This window comes from Coregonus lavaretus (genome assembly GCF_964263955.1).
Source record: "Coregonus lavaretus genome assembly, chromosome: 26".
Lineage (NCBI taxonomy): Eukaryota > Metazoa > Chordata > Actinopteri > Salmoniformes > Salmonidae > Coregonus > Coregonus lavaretus.
The window spans coordinates 39,459,175-39,483,341 of record NC_140013.1 but is presented as its reverse complement, the minus strand read 5'-3'; the positions used below and the strand labels follow the sequence as shown (position 1 = coordinate 39,483,341).

At 44.7% G+C, this 24,167-nt stretch overlaps 1 protein-coding gene across 1 annotated transcript; it reads left to right on the top strand.

Moving 5' to 3' along the window:
• Positions 1 to 1,002: 1,002 nt before the first annotated feature.
• On the top strand, positions 1,003 to 16,014 carry aadac (arylacetamide deacetylase; the record flags this gene model as incomplete). The annotated part of the gene is made up of 5 exons (XM_084142591.1): positions 1,003 to 1,143; positions 10,685 to 10,913; positions 13,497 to 13,566; positions 14,776 to 14,947; positions 15,289 to 16,014. The coding sequence occupies 5 exons, from the start codon at positions 1,003 to 1,005 to the stop codon at positions 15,907 to 15,909; spliced, it is 1,233 nt and encodes a 410-aa protein (XP_083998717.1). The 3' UTR covers positions 15,910 to 16,014.
• Between the last annotated feature and the right edge of the window lie 8,153 nt (positions 16,015 to 24,167).

The window sequence follows — 24,167 nt, the reverse complement described above, 5'->3', positions numbered from 1 at the left end:
TAACACTTTTTTGGTTACAACATGATTCAATATGTGTTATTTCATAGTTTTGATGTCTTCACTATTATTCTACAATGTAGAAAATAGTAAAAAATAAATAAAGAAAAACCCTGGAATGAGTAGGTGTCCAAACCTTTGACTGGTACTGTGTATATATATATATATATATATATATACGTTTAGCTCACATAATATAATTTCAAAGTATGCATTAAGTTGTCTGTTATAGAATAAGCATGGGAAAAAAAACAAATGTAGACATTAATAAAACATTTCCATAGCTTCCTAAATATTTTTTATGATGTCTGAGAGGGCCAAGATGGAGGCGCGGTGGCTACGAAATAGCTCCCCATGTTAGTCACCTAGTGTACATAAATCATTGGCTGCTCGCATCTCGCCTGGGTGGAGTGTGCTGACACCAAATGTTGTGCTTCGGCTTGAAGAATGTGTATAATTGTGAAATTGTATTATCTACGTGCCGGAACCTTTAACACGTTGTATTCTACGCCGATAGAATAACCTGCAACCTGCTAACAAACATACAGGGCGACGCAGTTGTGAAAGTTGCGCACAAGCTGTTGGTGCTGTCGCAGCAAGTTTTCTGGTTCATGTTCCTCACCCGGTAAGGAACCGAGTGGACTGCAAGGGGGAGTGGGGAGGGAGGGAGGGGGGGGGGATTGCTCACTCCTCAGTTCGATCGTTTCAACTCACTGGCGCGCTTCGCATTAACGCATTTTTCTCGTTCCATGGGTGTGAAGACCAGGGGATCATACGACACAACCGCCTGCTGTGCGGAGGCAGTGATAGTCATGGTGAAAAGCTATGATCATGCTCGTTTATAATGATCAGATAACGCTTACATGTGCTTTCATATCAGGCTGGCTCAGTTCCAAAATTAATACAAGATTACGCTTTGCTCGGATTTAAGTGACTTGTTAATAAGCACAACTGACATAGTTTCTTTCTGCACCCTGCCACCAATAGATGCGGACTCTTCCTAAAATGCGTTTGAAAGGCATATTTTTACTCCTGTCTTTGGGAGCGTTCACCGCATATTATGTTTACCAGCCCATCCCGGACAAGATAGAGGAGAGATGGAAACTCATGTTGACCGACTGCTTCTTCAGAAGTCTCAGCCACCTGGTAAGAATAATGCAAGAATGGATTTTTCAATAAAATAGAATATTCGTTTTTGATTCAGATTTTTTTTTTTTAGGCAGACTTATCCTGTTGATGTGTTTAATATTGTTGTGAAGTTGCTATTATAGAGGGATCGTACTCAAAGCTGCGCTTCTCGGATGTGCGTGGGAGTCATGCCTAAAATACATGTATGGTTTTAAGATGTTATTGTTTGACTAGAATTACAAGGTTATTGGCCAGTCCTTTGGCATGGTAAATAGACTTGGTAAATAGCCTAGTAGCCTATAGTCTAGTAAATGTATTCCGCTGAGGTTGATGTGTACATGCAGACATGCTGAATGACAGTTACACCAGATTATGTCAGACGGTAATCCAGGTATTGTAGTCTTGCTCACCTGTTCTAATTATAGATCCTATTAAGAAAATCGATGAAGTATTTATGAACGGATGAACACCAGATTAGATGACTGTTTATACCCCAGCATTCATGACACAGAGGTGTTTATCGATTTAGATATGATATAATTCAACATTGTATTTATTATTTCAAATTATAAAATATTATATTATAAAGAGAACAATGGGTTAAACCAGACTGAATTCCCTCTAACTAGAATTATTAACTTTTATTAAGCAGACAATATTTCACTTTGTCCATGTTGAGTGAGAGAAGTGAAACAAATATATTTTGTTCATGGGGGCCAACGGGTGAACTCCCCCTGCTATTCAGTCACCTACTATTATGAAATCTCGACAGCTTAATTATCCACGGTCCTGCCTGTCTCTGTCCAAGACCAAGGACCAGGCCTTTTCTGACACATATTTGGCCGGTGCATGGCACGCGTATAAATACCAACAGGGAACCTTGACTGAATGGATTTGTGAGGAAACGTAGTGTAAAAGCTCCGAAAAGGCAAACGTAATTTGAAATAATCTACCCAGGTTTACTGGGACCTGGTGTCACGGACAGACGCACGAGACCCTTTCTCCTCCTATACAAGCCCAGAGCAGAATACATCAGCTCTGACACCCCCCTCTGGCTAGAAAGTGACAACGTTACACAATGCACAGATCTAGCAGCTTATCCTCACCAAATCCTTATACATAAGGGGGTAACACAACACTTTAAGATCAGTGGATTTAGGGGCGACTTCGTCCTACTCTGAAGAGCACGGGCAGGGGATGAGGAGATGTCAGTAGTCAGCTGATCGGCCCCGGTCAACCCCTGATTGGCCCCGGTCAACCCCTGATTGGCCCCGGTCAACTCCTGATTGGCCCCGGTCAACTCCTGATTGGCCCCGGTCAACCCCTGATTGGCCCCGGTCAACCCCTGGCACCTTTTTTTATTGGTAGTAGAATCCTAAAGGATCCCATAAGACAAAACCATATAGGATAGAATCTCATAGGAGTCCAATAGGACTGGTTCCAAAATCTGATATAATATTTCTATTTGATTGTAATTGTAATCCAATTGGATTATTGTATTGGAATCCTATAGGATCCTATAGGATGTCAATGTTTTTTTATTCTTATAGGATTTCTATTAACGTTGTCAATGGGAATTGTATAGATATTTACATTATATTCTAAAGGATTTCTCTTCTAAACTTGGCTATACACTGTTGTTAACTTGGCCGCTTAACAAATGGAGCACCCACCCTCCAAACCTCTTAGACAATTACTTATGAAGGTGGAACGTGAACTATAATAACATCATAAGCAACCAATATTGTACTGCCACACTTGCCACTTGTGATGGTGACCCTATAGTGGGGAACCGCCGGCAATGTCCCCTCTTCCCAGTAGCTATCTTGTGCAGCCCCACCCCCCCCCCCCCCAAGGTTCAGAGGTCGAGGCAGGTAGGGAGGGAGAGTGGGTGGTACAACCCTGGGAGGGAGAGAGGGACGGAGGGGAAGGAGACAGGTAGGGAAGGAGTTGATGTTTCATTATCTTTTGGTTTTTATTTTCCTCTCCCTGTCCCAACATAAAGAGGGTAAATGGAACATTCTGTTTTCCTCTGCCTGTCCCAACATAAAGAGGGTAAATGGAACATTCTGTTTTCCTCTGCCTGTCCCAACATAAAGAGGGTAAATGGAACATTCTGTTTTCCTCTGCCTGTCCCAACATAAAGAGGGTAAATGGAACATTCTGTTTTCCTCTGCCTGTCCCAACATAAAGAGGGTAGTGGGAACATTCTGTTTTCCTCTGCCTGTCCCAACATAAAGAGGGTAGTGGGAACATTCTGTTTTCCTCTGCCTGTCCCAACATAAAGAGGGTAAATGGAACATTCTGTTTTCCTCTGCCTGTCCCAACATAAAGAGGGTAAATGGAACATTCTGTTTTCCTCTGCCTGTCCCAACATAAAGAGGGTAGTGGGAACATTCTGTTTTCCTCTGCCTGTCCCAACATAAAGAGGGTAGTGGGAACATTCTGTTTTCCTCTGCCTGTCCCAACATAAAGAGGGTAAATGGAACATTCTGTTTTCCTCTGCCTGTCCCAACATAAAGAGGGTAAATGGAACATTCTGTTTGCCTCTGCCTGTCCCAACATAAAGAGGGTAGTGGGAACATTCTGTTTTCCTCTGCCTGTCCCAACATAAAGAGGGTAGTGGGAACATTCTGTTTGCCTCTGCCTGTCCCAACATAAAGAGGGTAGTGGGAACATTCTGTTTTCCTCTGCCTGTCCCAACATAAAGAGGGTAAATGGAACATTCTGTTTTCCTCTGCCTGTCCCAACATAAAGAGGGTAAATGGAACATTCTGTTTTCCTCTGCCTGTCCCAACATAAAGAGGGTAAATGGAACATTCTGTTTTCCTCTGCCTGTCCCAACATAAAGAGGGTAAATGGAACATTCTGTTTTCCTCTGCCTGTCCCAACATAAAGAGGGTAGTGGGAACATTCTGTTTTCCTCTGCCTGTCCCAACATAAAGAGGGTAAATGGAACATTCTGTTTTCCTCTGCCTGTCCCAACACAAAGAGGGTAGTGGGAACATTCTGTTTTCCTCTGCCTGTCCCAACATAAAGAGGGTAGTGGGAACATTCTGTTTTCCTCTACCTGTCCCAACATAAAGAGGGTAGTGGGAACATTCTGTTTTCCTCTGCCTGTCCCAACACAAAGAGGGTAGTGGGAACATTCTGTTTTCCTCTGCCTGTCCCAACATAAAGAGGGTAAATGGAACATTCTGTTTTCCTCTGCCTGTCCCAACATAAAGAGGGTAGTGGGAACATTCTGTTTTCCTCTGCCTGTCCCAACATAAAGAGGGTAAATGGAACATTCTGTTTTCCTCTGCCTGTCCCAACATAAAGAGGGTAGTGGGAACATTCTGTTTTCCTCTGCCTGTCCCAACATAAAGAGGGTAAATGGAACATTCTGTTTTCCTCTGCCTGTCCCAACATAAAGAGGGTAGTGGGAACATTCTGTTTTCCTCTGCCTGTCCCAACACAAAGAGGGTAGTGGGAACATTCTGTTTTCCTCTGCCTGTCCCAACATAAAGAGGGTAGTGGGAACATTCTGTTTTCCTCTACCTGTCCCAACATAAAGAGGGTAGTGGGAACATTCTGTTTTCCTCTGCCTGTCCCAACATAAAGAGGGTAGTGGGAACATTCTGTTTTCCTCTGCCTGTCCCAACATAAAGTGGGTAAATGGAACATTCTGTTTTCCTCTGCCTGTCCCAACATAAAGAGGGTAGTGGGAACATTCTGTTTTCCTCTGCCTGTCCCAACATAAAGAGGGTAGTGGGAAAATTCTGTTTTCCTCTGCCTGTCCCAACATAAAGAGGGTAGTGGGAAAATTCTGTTTTCCTCTGCCTGTCCCAACATAAAGAGGGTAAATGGAACATTCTGTTTGCCTCTGCCTGTCCCAACATAAAGAGGGTAGTGGGAACATTCTGTTTTCCTCTGCCTGTCCCAACATAAAGAGGGTAGTGGGAACATTCTGTTTTCCTCTGCCTGTCCCAACATAAAGAGGGTAGTGGGAACATTCTGTTTTCCTCTGCCTGTCCCAACATAAAGAGGGTAGTGGGAACATTCTGTTTTCCTCTGCCTGTCCCAACACAAAGAGGGTAGTGGGAACATTCTGTTTTCCTCTGCCTGTCCCAACATAAAGAGGGTAAATGGAACATTCTGTTTTCCTCTGCCTGTCCCAACATAAAGAGGGTAAATGGAACATTCTGTTTTCCTCTGCCTGTCCCAACATAAAGAGGGTAAATGGAACATTCTGTTTTCCTCTGCCTGTCCCAACATAAAGAGGGTAAATGGAACATTCTGTTTTCCTCTGCCTGTCCCAACATAAAGAGGGTAGTGGGAACATTCTGTTTTCCTCTGCCTGTCCCAACATAAAGAGGGTAAAGGGAACATTCTGTTTTCCTCTGCCTGTCCCAACATAAAGAGGGTAAATGGAACATTCTGTTTTCCTCTGCCTGTCCCAACATAAAGAGGGTAGTGGGAACATTCTGTTTTCCTCTGCCTGTCCTAACATAAAGAGGGTAGTGGGAACCCAACATAAAGAGGGTAGTGGGAACATTCTGTTTTCCTCTGCCTGTCCCAACATAAAGAGGGTAGTAGGAACATTCTCTTCTTGGTATGCATAGCTGACCATTCTATATTAAATGAAAATAATGCCCAAATCTTTGTTTTACTGTACCTAAAAACATATTTAGTCATATTTTTTGTATTTACATATAGGCTGTGCATTCAAAATCTTGTGTTATTTTAACATTGATTCCACTGAGGTTGATGTGCACATGCAGACATGCTGAATGACAGTTACAGCAGATCATGTCAAACGGTAATCCAGGTATTTGTAGTCCTGCTGATCTGTTCTAATTATAGACCCTATTAAGAAAATCGATGCTGTACTTATGAACGGAAGACCACCAAATTAGACGACTGTTTATACCCCAGCATGACTCCAGAGGTGTTTGGTGATGTAGATACGATACACACAGCAAATTTGCAATCAGAACGTGAACACCACCCCAGTGTTACATCTAACACTTTCTGATGTGACCATCTCAAATAATGTTAAACTAATACTTTTCAAAGTGTTGATAAACAAACACCCCAAGAGTGTTGGGTCTCTAACACCCGTGGGTGTTGTAAATTCCAACTTAACTTAAACCTTTAGAGCTGATGCAGTTACACGTTCCCATACCACTGTTTTAGGGTAACACTAGGCTGTTGAAGTATGGTGTTGTAAAAAAAAAAAAGCAATGTATGGGACCACCCATACACAAAAAACATATGCACGCATGACTGTAAGTCGCTTTGGATAAAAGCGTCTGCTAAATGGCATATTATTATTATTATTATTATAAATAATTACATTTTTATGATAAACATTCCCTTAGGCGGGCACTCACTTGGTGAAGGCTACAGGACTGCAAGCCATACAATAATGCAACAATAATGTTTCTGTCACAATAGCCAAAAAAAAAAACGAATTACTGTAACACCACAGGTGTTAATTCCCTAACGCTGAAACGTCTGGTTTGCAGGCCACATCGGCAAATCTCAATATGCTGGCTTGCAAAAAGTGTTATATAATTCCTATTGGAATCCAGCCAGAGATAGGATAGCCAACTATTTGAACTTTGAATCACCCGCAACTGCAGTTAGAGTGGCTCTCAAGGTAGGGAAGGTTGATAAATGAGACTACTTAAACTGGAACAACCAATTCAATTACGTGTGAAAAAGTCCAACCACTTATAGATTGGATTAGTTTAGGAAAATGTATGTTATTTATCTTTGTGTAGTATAAGATCAATTAGTCAATCAATGTGCATGCAGAAAGCTATGTATTAAAACAAACTACTCTAAAAAGCAACCTGCATCAATGCATGTTGAGAAATATGATAACGAGGCCTCTCCGATGTCTTTTTCACTCTGAGAGAGTTAACGGAAATGAACTCAACACAGTCGAATAACAACACCTACGCAGTGTTGATTCCACTGTGATTCAAATAACACTTCGTTTATTCACAGCAGGTGGTGTCAATTACAATCCCACTGGTGTTAACCCCACTAGAATCAACACTCAGATATAACACTGGTGTTAACCCCACTAGACTCAACATTCAGATATAACACTGGTGTTAACCCCACTAGACTCAACATTCAGATATAACACTGGTGTTATCCCCACTAGACTCAATACTCAGGTATAACACTGGTGTTAACCCCACTAGACTCAATACTCAGGTATAACACTGGTGTTAACCCCACTAGAATCAACACTCAGATATGACATTGGTGTTAACCCCACTTGACTCAATACTCAGGTATAACACTGGTGTTATCCCCACTAGACTCAACACACAGATATGACACTGGTGTTAACCCCACTAGAATCACACTCAGATGTTATACTGGTGTTAACCCCACTAGAATCAATACTCAGGTATAACACTGGTGTTAACCCCACTAGAATCAACACTCATATATAACATTGGTGTTAACCCCACTAGACTCAACACTCAGATATAACATTGGTGTTAACCCCACCTGACTCAATACTCAGGTATAACACTGGTGTTATCCCCACTAGACTCAATACTCAGATATGACATTGGTGTTAACCCCACTAGACTCAATACTCAGGTATAACACTGGTGTTAACCCCACTAGACTCAATACTCAGTTATAACACTGGTGTTAACCCCACTAGACTCAACACTCAGATATAACATTGGTGTTAACCCCACTAGACTCAACACTCAGATATAACACTGGTGTTAACCCCACTAGACTCAATACCCAGGTATAACACTGGTGTTAACCCCACTAGACTCAATACTCAGGTATAACACTGGTGTTAACCCCACTAGAATCAACACTCAGATATAACATTGGTGTTAACCCCACTAGAATCAATACTCAGGTATAACACTAATAACACCGAGATTTTAACACCCGCAAATTTGCTTTAGGAGGAGAAAGGGTCTAGTCTTCCTAGAAAGGTCCCTAGTCTGTCTGTGCCGCCTGGTCGCAACAGTAAACTTGGGTTGATGATTACGCTAGTGCTGAGCGATTAACCAAAATGTCTGTTATTTTCCGGTTTTTAAACAACTAATTTACCATGTCAATTCAATTATTTGAATTACATTTCGTTCAGTTTTTTTCCTGTGAGATCAATGCACAGTATCTCTAGAGATAAATCGGATCAAGACCGAACTGTGCGATTTGGTAGTGAGTTGTAGTTTACCAACAGGTCAATATTCTACATAGTTTAGCTCAGAAAATTTTGTAATTAACTACAATGACCATAATCCATTGCGCGCCTACTTGTCCGGTCTGTGTGCGGTAGACCAGAGAGGGAGAGAAGAATGCATGATGGAGAGGGTGTCAGGATAAACGTGTATGCGGTGAACGAAGTCAAGCGCAGGACACCGAGAGACTGGCAGATGTACTTTACTAATAAACGTAATGCAAAGTACAAAACAACAATACCTCCAAAACAGGGAGGAACAATAATCGCAATACACAGTCCTGCCGAAAACAAACAGAGAACAATCACACACAACAAACGAATGACAGACAGGGGTTATACAGGGAAACCATCAACACTAATGGGAAACAGGTGTACACAAAGCAGACCAATCTAGATGATTGCTGAAACCTAGATCGGTGGCAGCTAGTACTCCGGGGATGACGAACGCCGAAGCCTGCCCGAGCAAGGAGGAGGAGCAGCCTCGGCTAAATCCGTGACCGAGGGATAGAGAGGAGTTGCTTAATGAGGTATTTCTACCTGAAAATACATGATCTAAGTGATTGGTAGTTGGTATTCAGCTGTCATAAACGTACTATATGCCTCATTTACTTTGAAGAACTACTAAAATAGTGATTTAGTCAGACAGCATAGGCAGCAGCTCTGTAGAGATGAGATGATGACTTGGAATGAAATAATAAAGTCATCAATTAAAACAAATGTAAAATACACAACACTGAATATTTTATTAAAGTAAAGTAATGTGAATAAATGATGATTATAAAAGTGATCAGCAGTAATGGGCAGTCACTACCATCATGGGACTTTTATTAATTGTTTTATTCTGTGTTGTTACAGCATTCAACCCACATAATGCATAGTCCATTTAATGTCAATAATAATAAAAAACAAAAAAATTAAAACCGAAAAATCATAAATGGAACCGAAACAGGACTGACCTCAAAATGCACGAATCGCTCAGCACTAACGTTTACTCCAAAATCCATCCAATCAAGATTCCCTGTTGGTATTTATATGGGTGATCCATCCAATCAAGGTTCCCTGTTGGTATTTATATGGGTGATCCATCCAATCAAGGTTCCCTGTTGGTATTTATATGGGTGATCCATCCAATCAAGGTTCCCTGTTGGTACTTATATGGGTGATCCATCCAATCAAGGTTCCCTGTTGGTATTTATACGGGTGATCCATCCAATCAAGGTTCCCTGTTGGTATTTATATGGGTGATCCATCCAATCAAGGTTCCCTGTTGGTATTTATATGGGTGATCCATCCAATCAAGGTTCCCAGTTGGTATTTATATGGGTGATCCATCCAATCAAGGTTCCCTGTTGGTATTTATATGGGTGATCAATCCAATCAAGGTTCCCTGTTGGTATTTATACGGGTGCCATGCACCAGCCAAATATGTGTCAGAAAAGGCCTGGTCTTTGCTCTTGGACAGAGACAGGCAGGACCGTGGATAATTAAGCTGTCGAGATTTCATAAAAATAGGTGACTGAATAGCAGGGGAAGTTCACCCGTTGGCCCCCATGATCAAAATATATTTATTTAAATTCTCTCACTCAACAGGAAATATTGTCTCTCTCTAACCTCTATCCCTGCCTCTCTCTCTACCTCTACCTCTATCCCTGCCTCTCTCTCTAACCTCTATCCCTGCCTCTCTCTCTAACCTCTATCCCTGCCTCTCTCTCTATCTCTATCCCTGCCTCTCTCTCTACCCTCTATCCCTGCCTCTCTCTCTACCTCTATCCCTGCCTCTCTCTCTACCCCTATCCCTGCCTCTCTCTCTACCCCTATCCCCGCCTCTCTCTCTACCCCTATCCCCGCCTCTCTCTCTACCCCTATCCCTGCCTCTCTCTCTACCCTCTATCCCTGCCTCTCTCTACCCCTATCCCTGCCTCTCTCTCTACCCCTATCCCTGCCTCTCTCTCTACCCCTATCCCCGCCTCTCTCTCTACCCCTATCCCCGCCTCTCTCTCTACCCCTATCCCTGCCTCTCTCTCTACCCTCTATCCCTGCCTCTCTCTACCCCTATCCCTGCCTCTCTCTCTACCCCTATCCCTGCCTCTCTCTCTACCCCTATCCCCGCCTCTCTCTCTACCCCTATCCCCGCCTCTCTCTCTACCCCTATCCCTGCCTCTCTCTCTAACTCTATCCCTCCCTGCCTCTCTCTCTAACCTCTATCCCTGCCTCTCTCTCTACCCCTATCCCTGCCTCTCTCTCTACCCTCTATCCCTGCCTCTCTCTCTAACCTCTATCCCTGCCTCACTCTCTACCTCTGCTCCAACATACCTCTTCATCTCTCTCTCTCTCCAGGCAGACTTCAGTGAACTGGTGGGGATGAAGGACTACATGGGGGTGATGATGTTCATCACCTTTGCTGAGCGGGTGGTGCCCGTGTCAGACCAACATGTGCACGTCACAGAGGAGCTGTTTGATGGGGTGGAGGTGGTGGTGTACCAGCCCAAACTGCAGGACGGCAACACTGAGCTGAGGAGAGCAGTCATATACCTGCATGGAGGAGGATGGTGTCTGGGCAGCTCCAGTGAGTAGCAGTTAGTTGCTTGGTAATGAATCCATCTACCAAGCAAGCAATTAGTCAAGGCGTATATCTATACAGTATATTTATCCATCCATCCACTGATCCATTCACCAACATCCATCCATCCATCCATCCATCCATGCACCCACCCGTCCACAATGTAATGTCGGAGAGGTTCAGTGGGCTGAATGTCAGCACTGGGAACCCAGACAAGAAATAACCAGCGATATGGGGGAGGGGAATGGGTAGGCCAGATGCAAATTAAAGCTGCAATATGTAACTTTTTGGGTGACCTGACCAAATTCACAGAGAAATGTAAGTTATAGATCTGTCATTCTTATTGAAAGCAAGTCTAAGAAGTGGTAGATCTGTTCTATGTGCGACATTAGCACTCATATTGGTAGCCATGAAGTGCTTTGAAAGGCTGGTCATGGCTCACATCAACACCATCATCCTGGAAACCCTAGACCCTCTCTAATTCGCATACCGCCCCAACAGATCCACAGATGACGCAATCGCAATCGCACTCGACACTGCCCTTTCCCATCTGGACAAAAGGAACACCTATGTGAGAATGCTCATTGACTACAGCTCAGCGTTCAACACCATAGTGCCCACAAAGCTCATAACTAAGCTAAGGACCCAGGGACTAAACACCTCCCTCTGCAACTGGATCCTGGACTTCCTGACGGGCCGCCCCCAGGTGGTAAGGGTAGGCAACAACACATCTGCCACGCTGATCCTCAATACGGGGGTCCCTCTGGGGTGCTTGCTTTGTTCCCTCCTGTACTCTCTGTTCACCCACGACTGCGTGGCCAAGCACGACTCCAACACCATTATTAAATTTGTTGACGACACAACGATGAGACATTCTATAGGGAGGAGGTCAGAGACCTGGCAGTGTGGTGCCAGGACAACAACCTCTCCCTCAATGTGAGATGACCGTGGACTACAGGAAAAGGAGGGCCGAACATGCCCCCATTGACATCAACGGGGCTGTAGTGGAGCGGGTCGAGAGTTTCAAATTCCTTGGTGTCCACATCACCAACAACCTATCATGGTCCAAACACACCAAGACAGTTGTGAAGAGGGCACGGCAACACCTTTTCCCACTCAGGAGCCTGAAAAGATATGGCATGGGTCCCCTGATCTTTAAAAGTTCTACAGCTGCACCATCGAGTGCATCCTGACCGGTTGCATCACCGCCTGGTATGGCAACTGCTCTGCATCCGACCGTAAGGCGCTACATAGGGTAATGCGTACGGCCCATTACATAACTGGGGCCAAGCTTCCTGCCACCCAGGACCTATATACGTACTCGGCAGTGTCAGAGGAAGGCCCAAAAAATTGTCAAAGGCTCCAGTCACCCTAGTCATAGACTGTTCTCTCTGCTACCGCACGGCAAGCAATACCGGAGTACCAAGTCTAGGTCCAAAAGGCTTCTTAACAGCTTCTACCCCCAAGCCATAATACTGCTGAACAATTAATCAAATGGCCATCCGGACTATTTACATTGACACCCCCCCATTTTACACTGCTGCTACTCGCTGTTTATTATCTATGCATAGTCACTTTACCCCTACCTACATTTACAAATTACCTCGACTAACCTGTACTCCCGCACATTGACTCGGTACCGGTACCACCTGTATATAGCCTCGGTATTGTTATTTTATTGTGTTGCTTTTATTTTATTTATTACTTTAGTTTATTTAGTAAATATTTTCTTAACTCTATTTCTTGAATTGCATTGTTGGCTAAGGGCTTGTAAGTGAGTATTTCATGGTAAGGTTTACACCTGTTGTATTCGGCGCATGTGACAAATACAATTTGATTTGATTTGATTCTATGCTTCCTGTTCTTAAGTTTCGTATTTGCGTCTTTTACTTTCAGATTTGTATACCAGCTTCAAACAGCTGAAATACTATATTTTGACTTATGTAAAATATACATTATTTCACAGCGGTTTAGATGGTACAATGGTTCTCTATACTATACTTGCTTGTTTTGTCACATAAACTGAAATCAGGCCAACTATTCGAATTTTACCAACCAGGAAATGGTAAAGCGATTTCTGCATAGTGCATCTTTAAATAATGTAGTATTTACTATAGTTTTAAAAAAGTGTAGTGTTTTTGCGGACATAACTGTAGTATTTACTGCAGTGTTTTTGTTCGCAGATAACACGGTAGTATTTACTATAGTATTCTACAGTATACTACAGTTTACTATGGAATTAATATACACTCTGTTCACCCTCCACCTCTCCTGAGGAATGTACACTCTGTTCAAGCTGTTCAACACAGAGACCATGGTAACCCCCTGGTAACCAAAGGCAATTATGTGACATGCGACAAGTGTCATGTTGTGCCTGCAATCTGCTGTTTGTTTGTGTGTGTGTGTGTGTGTGTGTGTGTGTGTGTGTGTGTTTGTGTGTGACTTGCCAGGACTACAAGACTATTGAGCATGAGATGCTCAAGATACTGCTCAAGATACTATTGAGTACTTTGTAGCTGTTGACGATGTAAGATATTATTAGATGATATTGTCTCTGACGGCTCTCTCTTCTCTCCTCTCTTTGTGTAGGAATGGGACCATACGACCTCCTAGCTAGGCAGATGGTAATGGATCTTAACTCTGTGGTCGTGTCTGTAGAGTGAGTATATATTTGATGTACTGTATATCTGACATACATCTGGTATCAATGTTATATACAGTACCAGTCTTTTGGGGTTTATTTATTTTCCCTTTTTGTACTTTAACTATTTGCACATAATATGACATTTGAAATTCTTTTGGAACTTTTGTGAGTTTAATGTTTACTGTTAATATTTATTGTTTAATTCACTTTTGTTTATTAGCTATTTCACTTGCTTTGGCAATGTAAATATATGTTTCCCATGCCAATAACGCCCTTAAATTGAGAGAGAGAGAGAGAGAGAGAGAGAGAGAGAGAGAGAGAGAGAGAGAGAGAGAGAGAGAGAGAGAGAGAGAGAGAGAGAGAGAGAGAGAGAGAGAGAGAGAGAGAGAGAGAGAGAGAGAGAGAGAGAGAGAGAGAGAGAGAGAGAGAGAGAGAGAGAGAGAGAGACACAGAGAGAGACACAGAGAGAGACACAGAGAGAGACTGAGACACAGAGAGAGACTGAGACAGAGACAGAGAGCACTTTGTACACCACATCACACCTGTGATTCCCTCTGTGAAAGCATGGCTGCATGTGTGTGGGGGTATTGTATCTGTGCAAACTGCCAGCCAAATTCCTGCCAACAATGTGTCGACATTCCAATGCTTTCCAAATGTGTTAGGTTCCAAACTGTTTTTATATAACTTGTGTGATAACGTTAATGGGCTGAGTCATATGACTGTACTATGCAGTATCATTATATGACTTGCCTTTCATCTCTAAACCAGCTCATGAAAAACAATGCTCTTGTATCAGCTAGCCTTTGGTCCCTGATTAGATTGATCACATACAGTACACTGACAATACAGGATTAGGAGGTTTTGCTTTAGTAATGTCAACACAACATGACAAGTTAGAAGTACTGTAGTGTAATTAACCCCTGGGTCACAACCAGCGAGTCAGAGATACTTTATGTCTAAACTAGTTGGATGTCGTTTTAGATCCACCCTGATTTACTGTTTAGTTTTTATAGAGATTAATCACTATGTCCTTATTGTTCAGTTTGTATAGAGATTAGTCACCATGTCCTAGTTGCCTCAGGTCCATATTGACTTCCATAGGGTACAGGAAATGGTGTTGTCATTTAGCTATAGCTACCTCAGCTGGTACACAAATTGTTCTCAGGTGAGATGACCTGAATTCTAGCTCAGTTGACCTCTGACCCCTCCCCTGTGTCCGCCCAGGTACCGCCTGGCCCCAGAGCACCACTTCCCTGTCCCGTATGAGGACGTGTACCGGGTGGTGAAGCACTTCCTCCAGAGGGTGGTGCTGGCCCAGTACACTGTGGACCCAGGACGCATCGCTGTGTCTGGGGACAGCGCCGGGGGAAACCTGGCTGCAGCCGTGTCCCAGCAGGTTAGCAGTACTATCTATCCACTGTTGTTTTGATCTATGAGTAGATGAGATTAGGAGGAGCCATCCAAGGCTGCGGTGCAGTACAGAACAGTAGGTCTTATGGTCCTGTGTGTGTGTGTGTGTGTGTGTGTGTGTGTGTGTGTGTGTGTGTGTGTGTGTGTGTGTGTGTGTGTGTGAGTGTGTATCTGTCTGTCTGTCTGTGTGTGTGTGTGTGTGTGTCTGTGTGTGTCTGTCTGTCTGTCTGTCTGTCTGTCTATCTGTGTGTGTGTGTGTCCGTGTGTGTGTGTGTGTGTGTGTGTGTGTGTGTGTGTGTGTGTGTCTGTGTGTGTGTGTGTCTACAGCTGCAGCAGGATCCAGAACAGCAGCTGCAGCTGAAGGTCCAGGCCCTGCTCTACCCGGTGCTGCAGGCTCTGGACCTCAATACCCCGTCCTACCAGCAGAACCAGAACATGCCTATCCTGCCCCGCACCCTCATGGTGCGCTTCTGGAGCGAGTACTTCACCAGCGACAAGACCTTCTTCAGGGACATGATGGCCAACACTCATAACAGCCCAGAGTCTGCTGCCCTGCTCAAGTTCGCCAACTGGAGTGCCTTCCTGCCAGAGTCCTACCGGGGGAAGTACAACTACAGCGCTCCGGTCGTGGCGTTGTCGGCGGGAGGGGCGGGGTCGGACGGGCCATCGCGCTCCATCGCTGACCCCCGGGCCTCGCCCCTGCTGGTCCCGGATGCCGCTTTACGCTCGCTACCCAAGGCTTACGTGCTGACCTGTGAGTACGACGTGCTGCGGGACGACGGGGTGATGTATGCCACGCGCCTGCGCCACGCTGGCGTGGAGGTGACGCACGAACACTACGCCAGTGGTTTCCACGGCGCCCTCATGTTCACGGTGTGGCCAACCGACTTCCTGATTGGACGCACGATGACGGAAAACTTCATAAAATGGCTGCAGCATAACTTGTAGAAAACAGAAGAAAAGTTACGGTGTTTCAATGTTCATTTCTGTTTCCCCTAGCAACTCAGCAGTTGTTTAGGTGCTGCTTTGATTTTTGTCTTTGTTGTTGTTTTTTCAGTGATAGACAGTGTTTATTTGTTTGTTTTGTGCTTGAAAACTGATGGATTTTCCACTCTTTATGGCACTGCGTCCCAACAACAATACCAGATATCAAAACAGGTTTGTCTGGATTTTCGAATCACCAAGGAAACCAATGAGGCAGAACAACTGATGCCAGATGGAAGACATTTGATGAAGCCAAGTGTTCTACATTTGAATTCTGACATATCCATCTGATGCTGCAGCTGAATCTCGTCAAATTTCTAAGTGTTTAAGCAGTAACTCCCAAGTTTGTAAGGTTAGGGTTAATTTTAAGCATTAACTCCAAATGTGTAAGGTTAGGGTTAAGTTTAAGCATTAACTCCAAATTTGTAAGGTTAGGGTTAAGTTTAGGCATTAACTGCCTTGTGGCGTGGTGTTTGCAACGCCAGGGTTGTGGGTTCGATTCCCATGGGGGATCAGTACATAAATGTATGCGCTCATTACTTACTGTAAGTCGCTCTGGATAAAAGCGTCTGCTAAAATCATGTAAAAACAAAACTGAAATCGTAAGGTTAGGCGTTAACTCCTAAGGTTTAGGATAGGCTTAAAACAAAAATAACTGTCTATCACTGGATTCAAACTTGCAACCTTTGGAATCAGAGGCAGATGCTTAAGCCCATCTGCCATCCCTGTCCACAACACTCTGACAAAACTGAAAACCTACTTGAAGGTATAAGCGCTTAATGTTGCCCCTAGTGGCCGGTTTCCACGAATACTGACTTGTATCACGTGTGACCTGGCTGTTATTTAGTTGTGTAAAGTACTTAAGTAATAATACTTGAAAGTACTACTTAAGTAGTTTTTTGGGGTATCTGTACTTTACTTTACTATTTATATTTTTGACTACTTTTACCACCGTTCCTTTTACTTTACTACATTCCTAAGAAAAATAATGTACTTTTTACTCCATACATTTTCCCTGACACCCAAAAGTACTCGTTACATTTTGAATGCTTAGCAGGACAGGAAAATGGTCCAATTCACGCACTTGTCAAGAAAACATCCCTGGTTATCCCTACTGCCTCTGATCTGGTGTACTCACTTAAACACAAATGCTTCGTTTGTAAATGATCTCTGAGTGTTGGAGTGGGCCCCTGGCTATCCGTAAATAAATAAAAATACAATAAAATGTGCTTAATATAAGGAATTTGAAATTATTTATACTTTTAGTTTTGATACTTAAGTATATTTTAGCAATTATATTTGCTTTTTATACTTAAGTATATTTAAAACCAAATATTTTAGACTTTTTTTCTCAAGTAGTATTTTACTATTTTACTTTCTTGGAAGGTATCTTTACTTTTACTCAAGTATGACAATTGGGTACTTTTTCCACCACTGCTGTTATTGAGGACCAGTAGAGAGTATTTGGGATAAACATAGTTGAGTTCTCATCCCCTGTAGGCCCTGTGATCATGTGAGGTGTACTGAGCCTCTTCACGTGTCTCCACACCCCACTCCACCCCACCTTTCTCTCTCTCTCTCTCTCTCTCTCTCTCTCTCTCTCTCTCTCTCTCTCTCTCTCTCTCTCTCAATTCAATTTGCTTTATTGGCATGACATAACAATGTACATATTGCCAAAGCTTACTTTGGATATTTACAATATTAACATAATTAAAATAATAATAATCAATATTGTCAACGGGACAACAGAAACAACAATAAACAAGGGTCAAAATAACTATCTTGCTCTCTCGCTCGCTCTCTGTCTAACTGGGTCTCAATCCGCCTGCCCTGTGACCTGGAAGGACCAACATGAGAAGGGGTAAAACCCTTACAGGATGTCAGGTTTGGAGTGTTTAAAGTCTGAGCATGTAGCTGTTATTTTCAGGCTTTGAGGTTTAACAGAGCTGCAGTCAATTGAAAGCAGTTTAAAGTAGCAGCTTTGAGTTTACTGCAGAGCTACTGTTCTCGCTATCAGTCTCCTTATCTTTTCCCTGAAAGCCTCCTCAGCTCAGCTGACACTCCTCACCACCATTCGCAGATTTGTCACAGAATAATCTTGTTGGGGAAATAAAGCTCAGCGTTCTTTATCATGGGATTAGCGTGTTTCAGACAAAGTGCATTTTTGATGACTTTGATGACACATAATCTAATCTCATCTCATCTAATCTCAGAGATACTATTTTTATTTGTTTCAGTATTCTCCTTACAAATCCTTTTAAATATCATGACAGTTGTTGTTTTTCATGTGAAATATGGTGAATTGAAGACATGCATTATTTTGTTATGTTTTCTGACAATAAAATGAACCAGTCTGCTTCCTATTCTGTCCCAGATAATGACTGACTGGATAATGCCCCTGTGTGTGTGTGTGTGTGTGTGTGTGTGTGTGTGTGTGTGTGTGTGTGTGTGTGTGTGTGCGTGCGTGTTGAATATAGCTCCATGTAAAATGTTTGAATGTTGAAACCCAACAAAAATGTATTGTTTATGTTTGGTGTATTTCTTGTAACAGGGAAAGAGAGAGATAGATGGAGAGAGAGAGGGAGACATATTGCTTCTGAGAAGTCAGAGCTGCTTGAGTGAAGCATTTCCTGTGGGATCAGTTGTTATGGGGTCAGATAGAGGAGAGAGAGAGAGGAGAGAGAGAGAGGAGGTAGAGAAGGAGAGAAGAGAGAGAGGAGAGAGAGAGGAGGAGGTAGAGAAGGAAAGAGGAGAGAGGAGAGAGAGAGAGGAGGTAGAGAAGAGAGAGAGGAGAGAGGAGAGAGAGGAGGAGGTAGAGAAGGAGAGAGGAGAGAGGAGAGAGAGAGAGCAGGAGGTAGAGAAGGAGAGAGAGAGAGGAGAAGATCTACAGAGGCATGAAGCCGTGTGTGTGTGTGTGTGTCAGTGTGTGTGTGTGTGTGTGTGTGTTTGTGCGTGAAAAGCATAGTGATTTTTAATTAAAAGACAAAAGAGAAAATGTCAAATAATGTGTCAAATAATGTGTCAATGTGGAACACATTACCAAATTAAACACCTGTTGAGATTCATATAAACAGGCCAGAGAATCAAGGTGCTCCTGTTTTCCTGTAAATCACAGCAAACCTCTCCAGACAACCAGCAGAGAAGAGTATTAATTACTTCACACACGTCATGTTTAAAGAATGTCTCCTCCGACCTCCATTTTCAGAGAAATAGGTCATCTCCCCTCAGGGGACTTCCAGACATCACAGCCCAGCCTAGAACATGTCCTCCTGGGCATAGCGTGGACTACTTTTTCTTCATCCCGGAGAGGTAAAGATTTCACAAATATTATTTGTCCACCTGGTTCTTTCCCCTGCTGACCATGACTGCTAAAACACTGTGACCCGGCGGTTAGCAGCACCTGATAAACTACTCCATTGAGAGGTTATCACAAGTGCCACAGTGCAACGCTGTGTGGGTGTGTGTGTGGGTGTGTGTGTGTGTGACTGTGTGTGTGCGTGCACAAGTTATTTGCTGTACAGTTCCCCCTGTTACATCAACACCAAACCCAATCCCATAAGAAACTTGTGACTTGAAAACGCTTTTCGTAAACGTGTTGATAAACTTTGGGATTTCCCGAGAATGAAACATAGACACACACCGCTAAGCCAGTGCAGTCACATACAGTACACACACACGAACACACAGGCCAGTGTATTGACTTTTACAGAGAGAAGAAAGATGGCCTTTGTCTGAAAGGCCTTGTCTGAAAAGGCCTTTGTCATGTGCAGTACACAATTATGTATACAGTGCATTTTAATCACAGATAAAGACAGTAGGTTACTTAAGACAGAAACAATAGGAGTGAGGTTGGTCGGGGTGGGCATATGACGTGACCGTCTAGCAGCCCAAACGTTGTGTGTTCGAATGAAGTCATGGACAGCTTTAGGATTTTAGCTAATTAGCAAATTAGCAACAACTTACTACATTTTAACAATTTAGCTAGCTTGCATGTTAGCTTGTATGTTACCTAACCTTAGCTCTAACCTTAACCTCTAACCCCAAAACCTAACCCTAACCTTAACCCTTAGCCTAGCTAACTTGACAAGCTTGCAACATGTAGCTGATTATTCATTATGCATAGGATTTCTTTGATTTATTTCGTTTACATTCTTAATTGTAACCACAAAGTCACAAATAATTGAACACACACACACACACAACATGAGCAGATTAACTTGGTCAAAACGTTTATTTATTAAAGACGATCAGAAAGAATGTTGGTACTTATTTATTTTGATCCAAATCCACGAATGAGTGAGTCACTCAGTTTTATGCTGACAAATATAGATTTATGCTGCGAAATAGCCATAGCCTAAACTAACATATTACATTGCCTAAATAAACTAGTACATTTCATAAATTAAATAAATAAAGGAAGTAGCTCAGGTCTTGAAAATATGGGCAACCTTTTTCCCCTCCCTGTCCTTGCTGTCCTCCCTGTCCTCCCTGTCCTCGCTGGACTCCCTGTCCTCCCTGTCCTACCTGTCCTCCCTGTCCTCCCTGTCCTCGCTGGACTCCCTGTCCTCGCTGGACTCCCTGTCCTCCCTGTCCTCGCTGGACTCCCTGTCCTCCCTGTCCTACCTGTCCTCCCTGTCCTCCCTGTCCTCGCTGGACTCCCTGTCCTCCCTGTCCTCCCTGTCCTCGCTGGACTCCCTGTCCTCCCTGTCCTCGCTGGACTCCCTGTCCTACCTGTCCTCCCTGTCCTCGCTGGACTCCCTGTCCTCCCTGTCCTCGCTGGACTCCCTGTCACCCTGTCCTCCCTGTCCTCGCTGGACTCCCTGTCCTCCCTGTCCTCGCTGGACTCCCTGTCCTCCCTGTCCTCCCTGTCCTCCCTGTCCTCCCTGTCCTCCCTGTCCTCCCTGTCCTCCCTGTCCTCGCTGGACTCCCTGTCCTCCCTGTCCTCCCTGTCCTCCCTGTCCTCCCTGTCCTCGCTGGACTCCCTGTCCTCGCTGGACTCCCTGTCCTCCCTGTCCTCCCTGTCCTCGCTGGACTCCCTGTCCTCCCTGTCCTCCCTGTCCTCACTGTCTTACCTGTCCTCGCTGGACTCCCTGTCCTCCCTGTCCTCGCTGGACTCCCTTTCATTCAGTTTCTTCTTCACATCAGCAAAGGACTCTGTGTTTCACAAACTGACTTTATATAGAGGGGCTGTCACTCTTTCACACTGTGGTAAATAAAGCCAATTTGTTATTTAGAATTCTTTCTTTCTGTTTTTAGAAGGAGAGAAACCAAATGCCCACCGTGCCTGGTCGCAGGCTGGCAGCTGGCTTCTCTCTGAAACCACACATCCATCTGCAGGTAACGCTTTATCCTTTGGAACCACACAATTACCAGGAAATCAACAAGATCCACAAGTATTCTTTCACAATAGCTGGCCTTATGTTATCTGCAGTTTTGAGCTGCACTGTCCCACTCAGTGGTGGATAACACCCACTCTTCCTTTATGTAATGGGCTGTAAGGCACATATATCCTATTTTTCGAAAATGGTCAGCCCACATGTCAAGTGTAATTGCGCCATTGTATTTACCCAAGTTTTCTCTCAACTCAGGGACCACCTGCCAGCTGACTTTTTTTTTACCCGACGCAGGACTCTAGTGCAAGAGTAGAGAGACTCTCGCACTGAAACGTTCACACCTCCATTAATTTACAAAAGGATAGTCTAATAGCTTGGCTAGGTGTGAAAAGTCCCCCAGTTTGTGCCACAGTTTAGACTACTGATAGATGCTGCGGTCAGTCAGAGTTGAGTCCTATTGTAAAGTGCAGCCTAATGGCCAAAAATGGCAAACTTGCAAGGCTTAAGTCCTCTAAAGTTTTAAATTTCTAACTCAATATCACACACCAGATTTGCCTAACGAAAAATGCATCAACCCCTACAAATATATCAATTTATTATTTTCCACATAATAATTCAAACGAAATGAGCTGTAGCAAGAGGAGCGAGACTGCATATGCTAAAGTCAATCAGAAAGAATGTGTCTTTAACCCTGCATTATAATATATCTTATTTTGAACGAAAACCAGGAATGAGTGAGTCACTCAGCCCTATGCTTCTGTTCCTGCTTCTGTTGCCCATTTGAGTGTTTGTTTAATATCCAACTGATTCTGTGATCACCAAGCCTCATGCAACCACAAATCGGATAAAGCAATTTCACAAATCCGGCTGCTTTTAAACTTTGCTATGCTGTATTAAAGGCTTTACAATTTTGTTTCATTAGAACAGACTCTCTGGCAAAACAGGCGCACTGGAACAAATACAGGCACACAGGGAAAATATACCCCGGCAACACAAAGTACAGGTAGCTCCACCGAGCTACACTAATCTCACATAAAACAATCACCCGCAAGGACAAGGGGGCAGAGGGAACACTTATACGTGTACTAATGAGGGTAATATGAACCAGGTGTGTGTAATTGACAAAACTAGACAAATGGAATGATGAGATATGGAGCGGCAGTGGCTAGAAGGCCGGTGACAACGAACACCGAAGCCTGCCCGAACAAGGAGGGGAGGCAGCATCGGAGGAAGTCGTGACAGTACCCCCACCTTGACGCGCAGCTCCAGCAGCGGGCCGACCCCGGCCTCGGGGACGGCCAGGAGGACGCGTAACAGGGCAAGCCGGATGGTGACAGTGGAAATCCCACAACAGGGAGGGATCGAGGATATCCCTCACCGGGAGCCAGCACCGTTCCTCCGGACCGGACCGTACCCCTCCCACTCCATGAGGTACTGAAGGACCCCCACCCAACGCCTCGAATCCAGGATGGAACTGACGGAGTACGCCGGGGCCCCCTTGATGTCCAGAGGAGGCGAAGGGACCTCCCGCACCTCAGACTCCTGGAGCGGACCTGCCACCACCGGCCTGAGGAGAGACACATGAAACGAGGGGTTAATACGGTAATAAGGGGGGAGTAATAACCTATACATGACCTCGTTGATTCTCCTCAGTACTTTGAACGGCCCCACAAACTGCGGGCTCAGCTTCCGGCAGGGCAGGCGGAGGGGCAGATCCGATCACCCGGTACGAAGACCGGGGCCTCACTGCGGTGGCGGTCAGCGTTGGAGGTGGACACGTCTCCTCCGCGCGCCCGAAACCTGTCATCCACGGCAGGAGCCTCGGTCTGGCTATGGTGCCACGGTGCCAGAACCGGTTGGTAGCCTAAAACACATTGGAATGGCGCTAGGTTAGTGGAGGAGTGACAGAGAGAGTTCTGGGCATATTCGCCCACGGTAAGAACACCGACCACTCCCCCGGCCGGTTCTGGCAGTAGGACCGCAGGAACCTACCCACATCCTGATTTACCCGTTCCATCTGCCCATCAGACTCAGGGTGGAAACCAGAGGTCAGGCTGACCGAGACCCCCAGACGTTCCATGAACGCCTTCCAGACCTTGGATGTAAACTGGGGACCTCGGTCAGACACTATATCCTCTGGTACCCGTAGTGCCGGAAGACGTGTGTAAACAGGGCCTCCGCAGTTTGCAGGGCCGTGGGTAGACCGGGCAGAGGAAGGAGGTGGCAGGCCTTGGAAAAGCGGTCCACAATGACCAGGATGGTGGTGTTACCTTGGGAGAGGGGAAGATCAGTCAGGAAATTAATACTCAGGTGAGACCATGGTCGTTGTGGAACTGGTAAAGGTTGTAACTTACCCGCTGGGAGGTGCATAGGTGCCTTACTCTGGGCGCACACCGAGCAGGAGGAGACATACACCCTCACGTCCTTAGCCAAGGTAGGCCACCAGTACTTTCCGGTCAGGCAGCGCACTGTACGACCGATATCTGGGTGACCAGAGGAGGGTGACATGTGTGCCCAGTAGATCAGACGATCACGGATAAGAGCAGTCACGTACTGCAGCCCAGCTGGACACTGAGGTGGAGATGGCTCTGTGCATAACGTCTGCTCTATATCCGTGTCCATCGCCCATACTACCGCCGCCACAATGCAGGAGACCGGGAGTATGGGGTTGTTGTCTCTGGGCCTCTCCTCTGTGTCATACAGCCGTGAAAATGCATCTGCCTTCACGTTCTTCGTACCCGGGATGTATGATAGTGTGAAATCAAACCGGGTGAAGAATAGCGCCCACCTGGCCTGGCGAGGATTCAGCCTCCTCGCTGCCCGGATGTACTCCAGGTTACGGTGGTCCGTCCAGACGAGGAAAGGGTGTTTCGCCACCTTCGAGCCAAT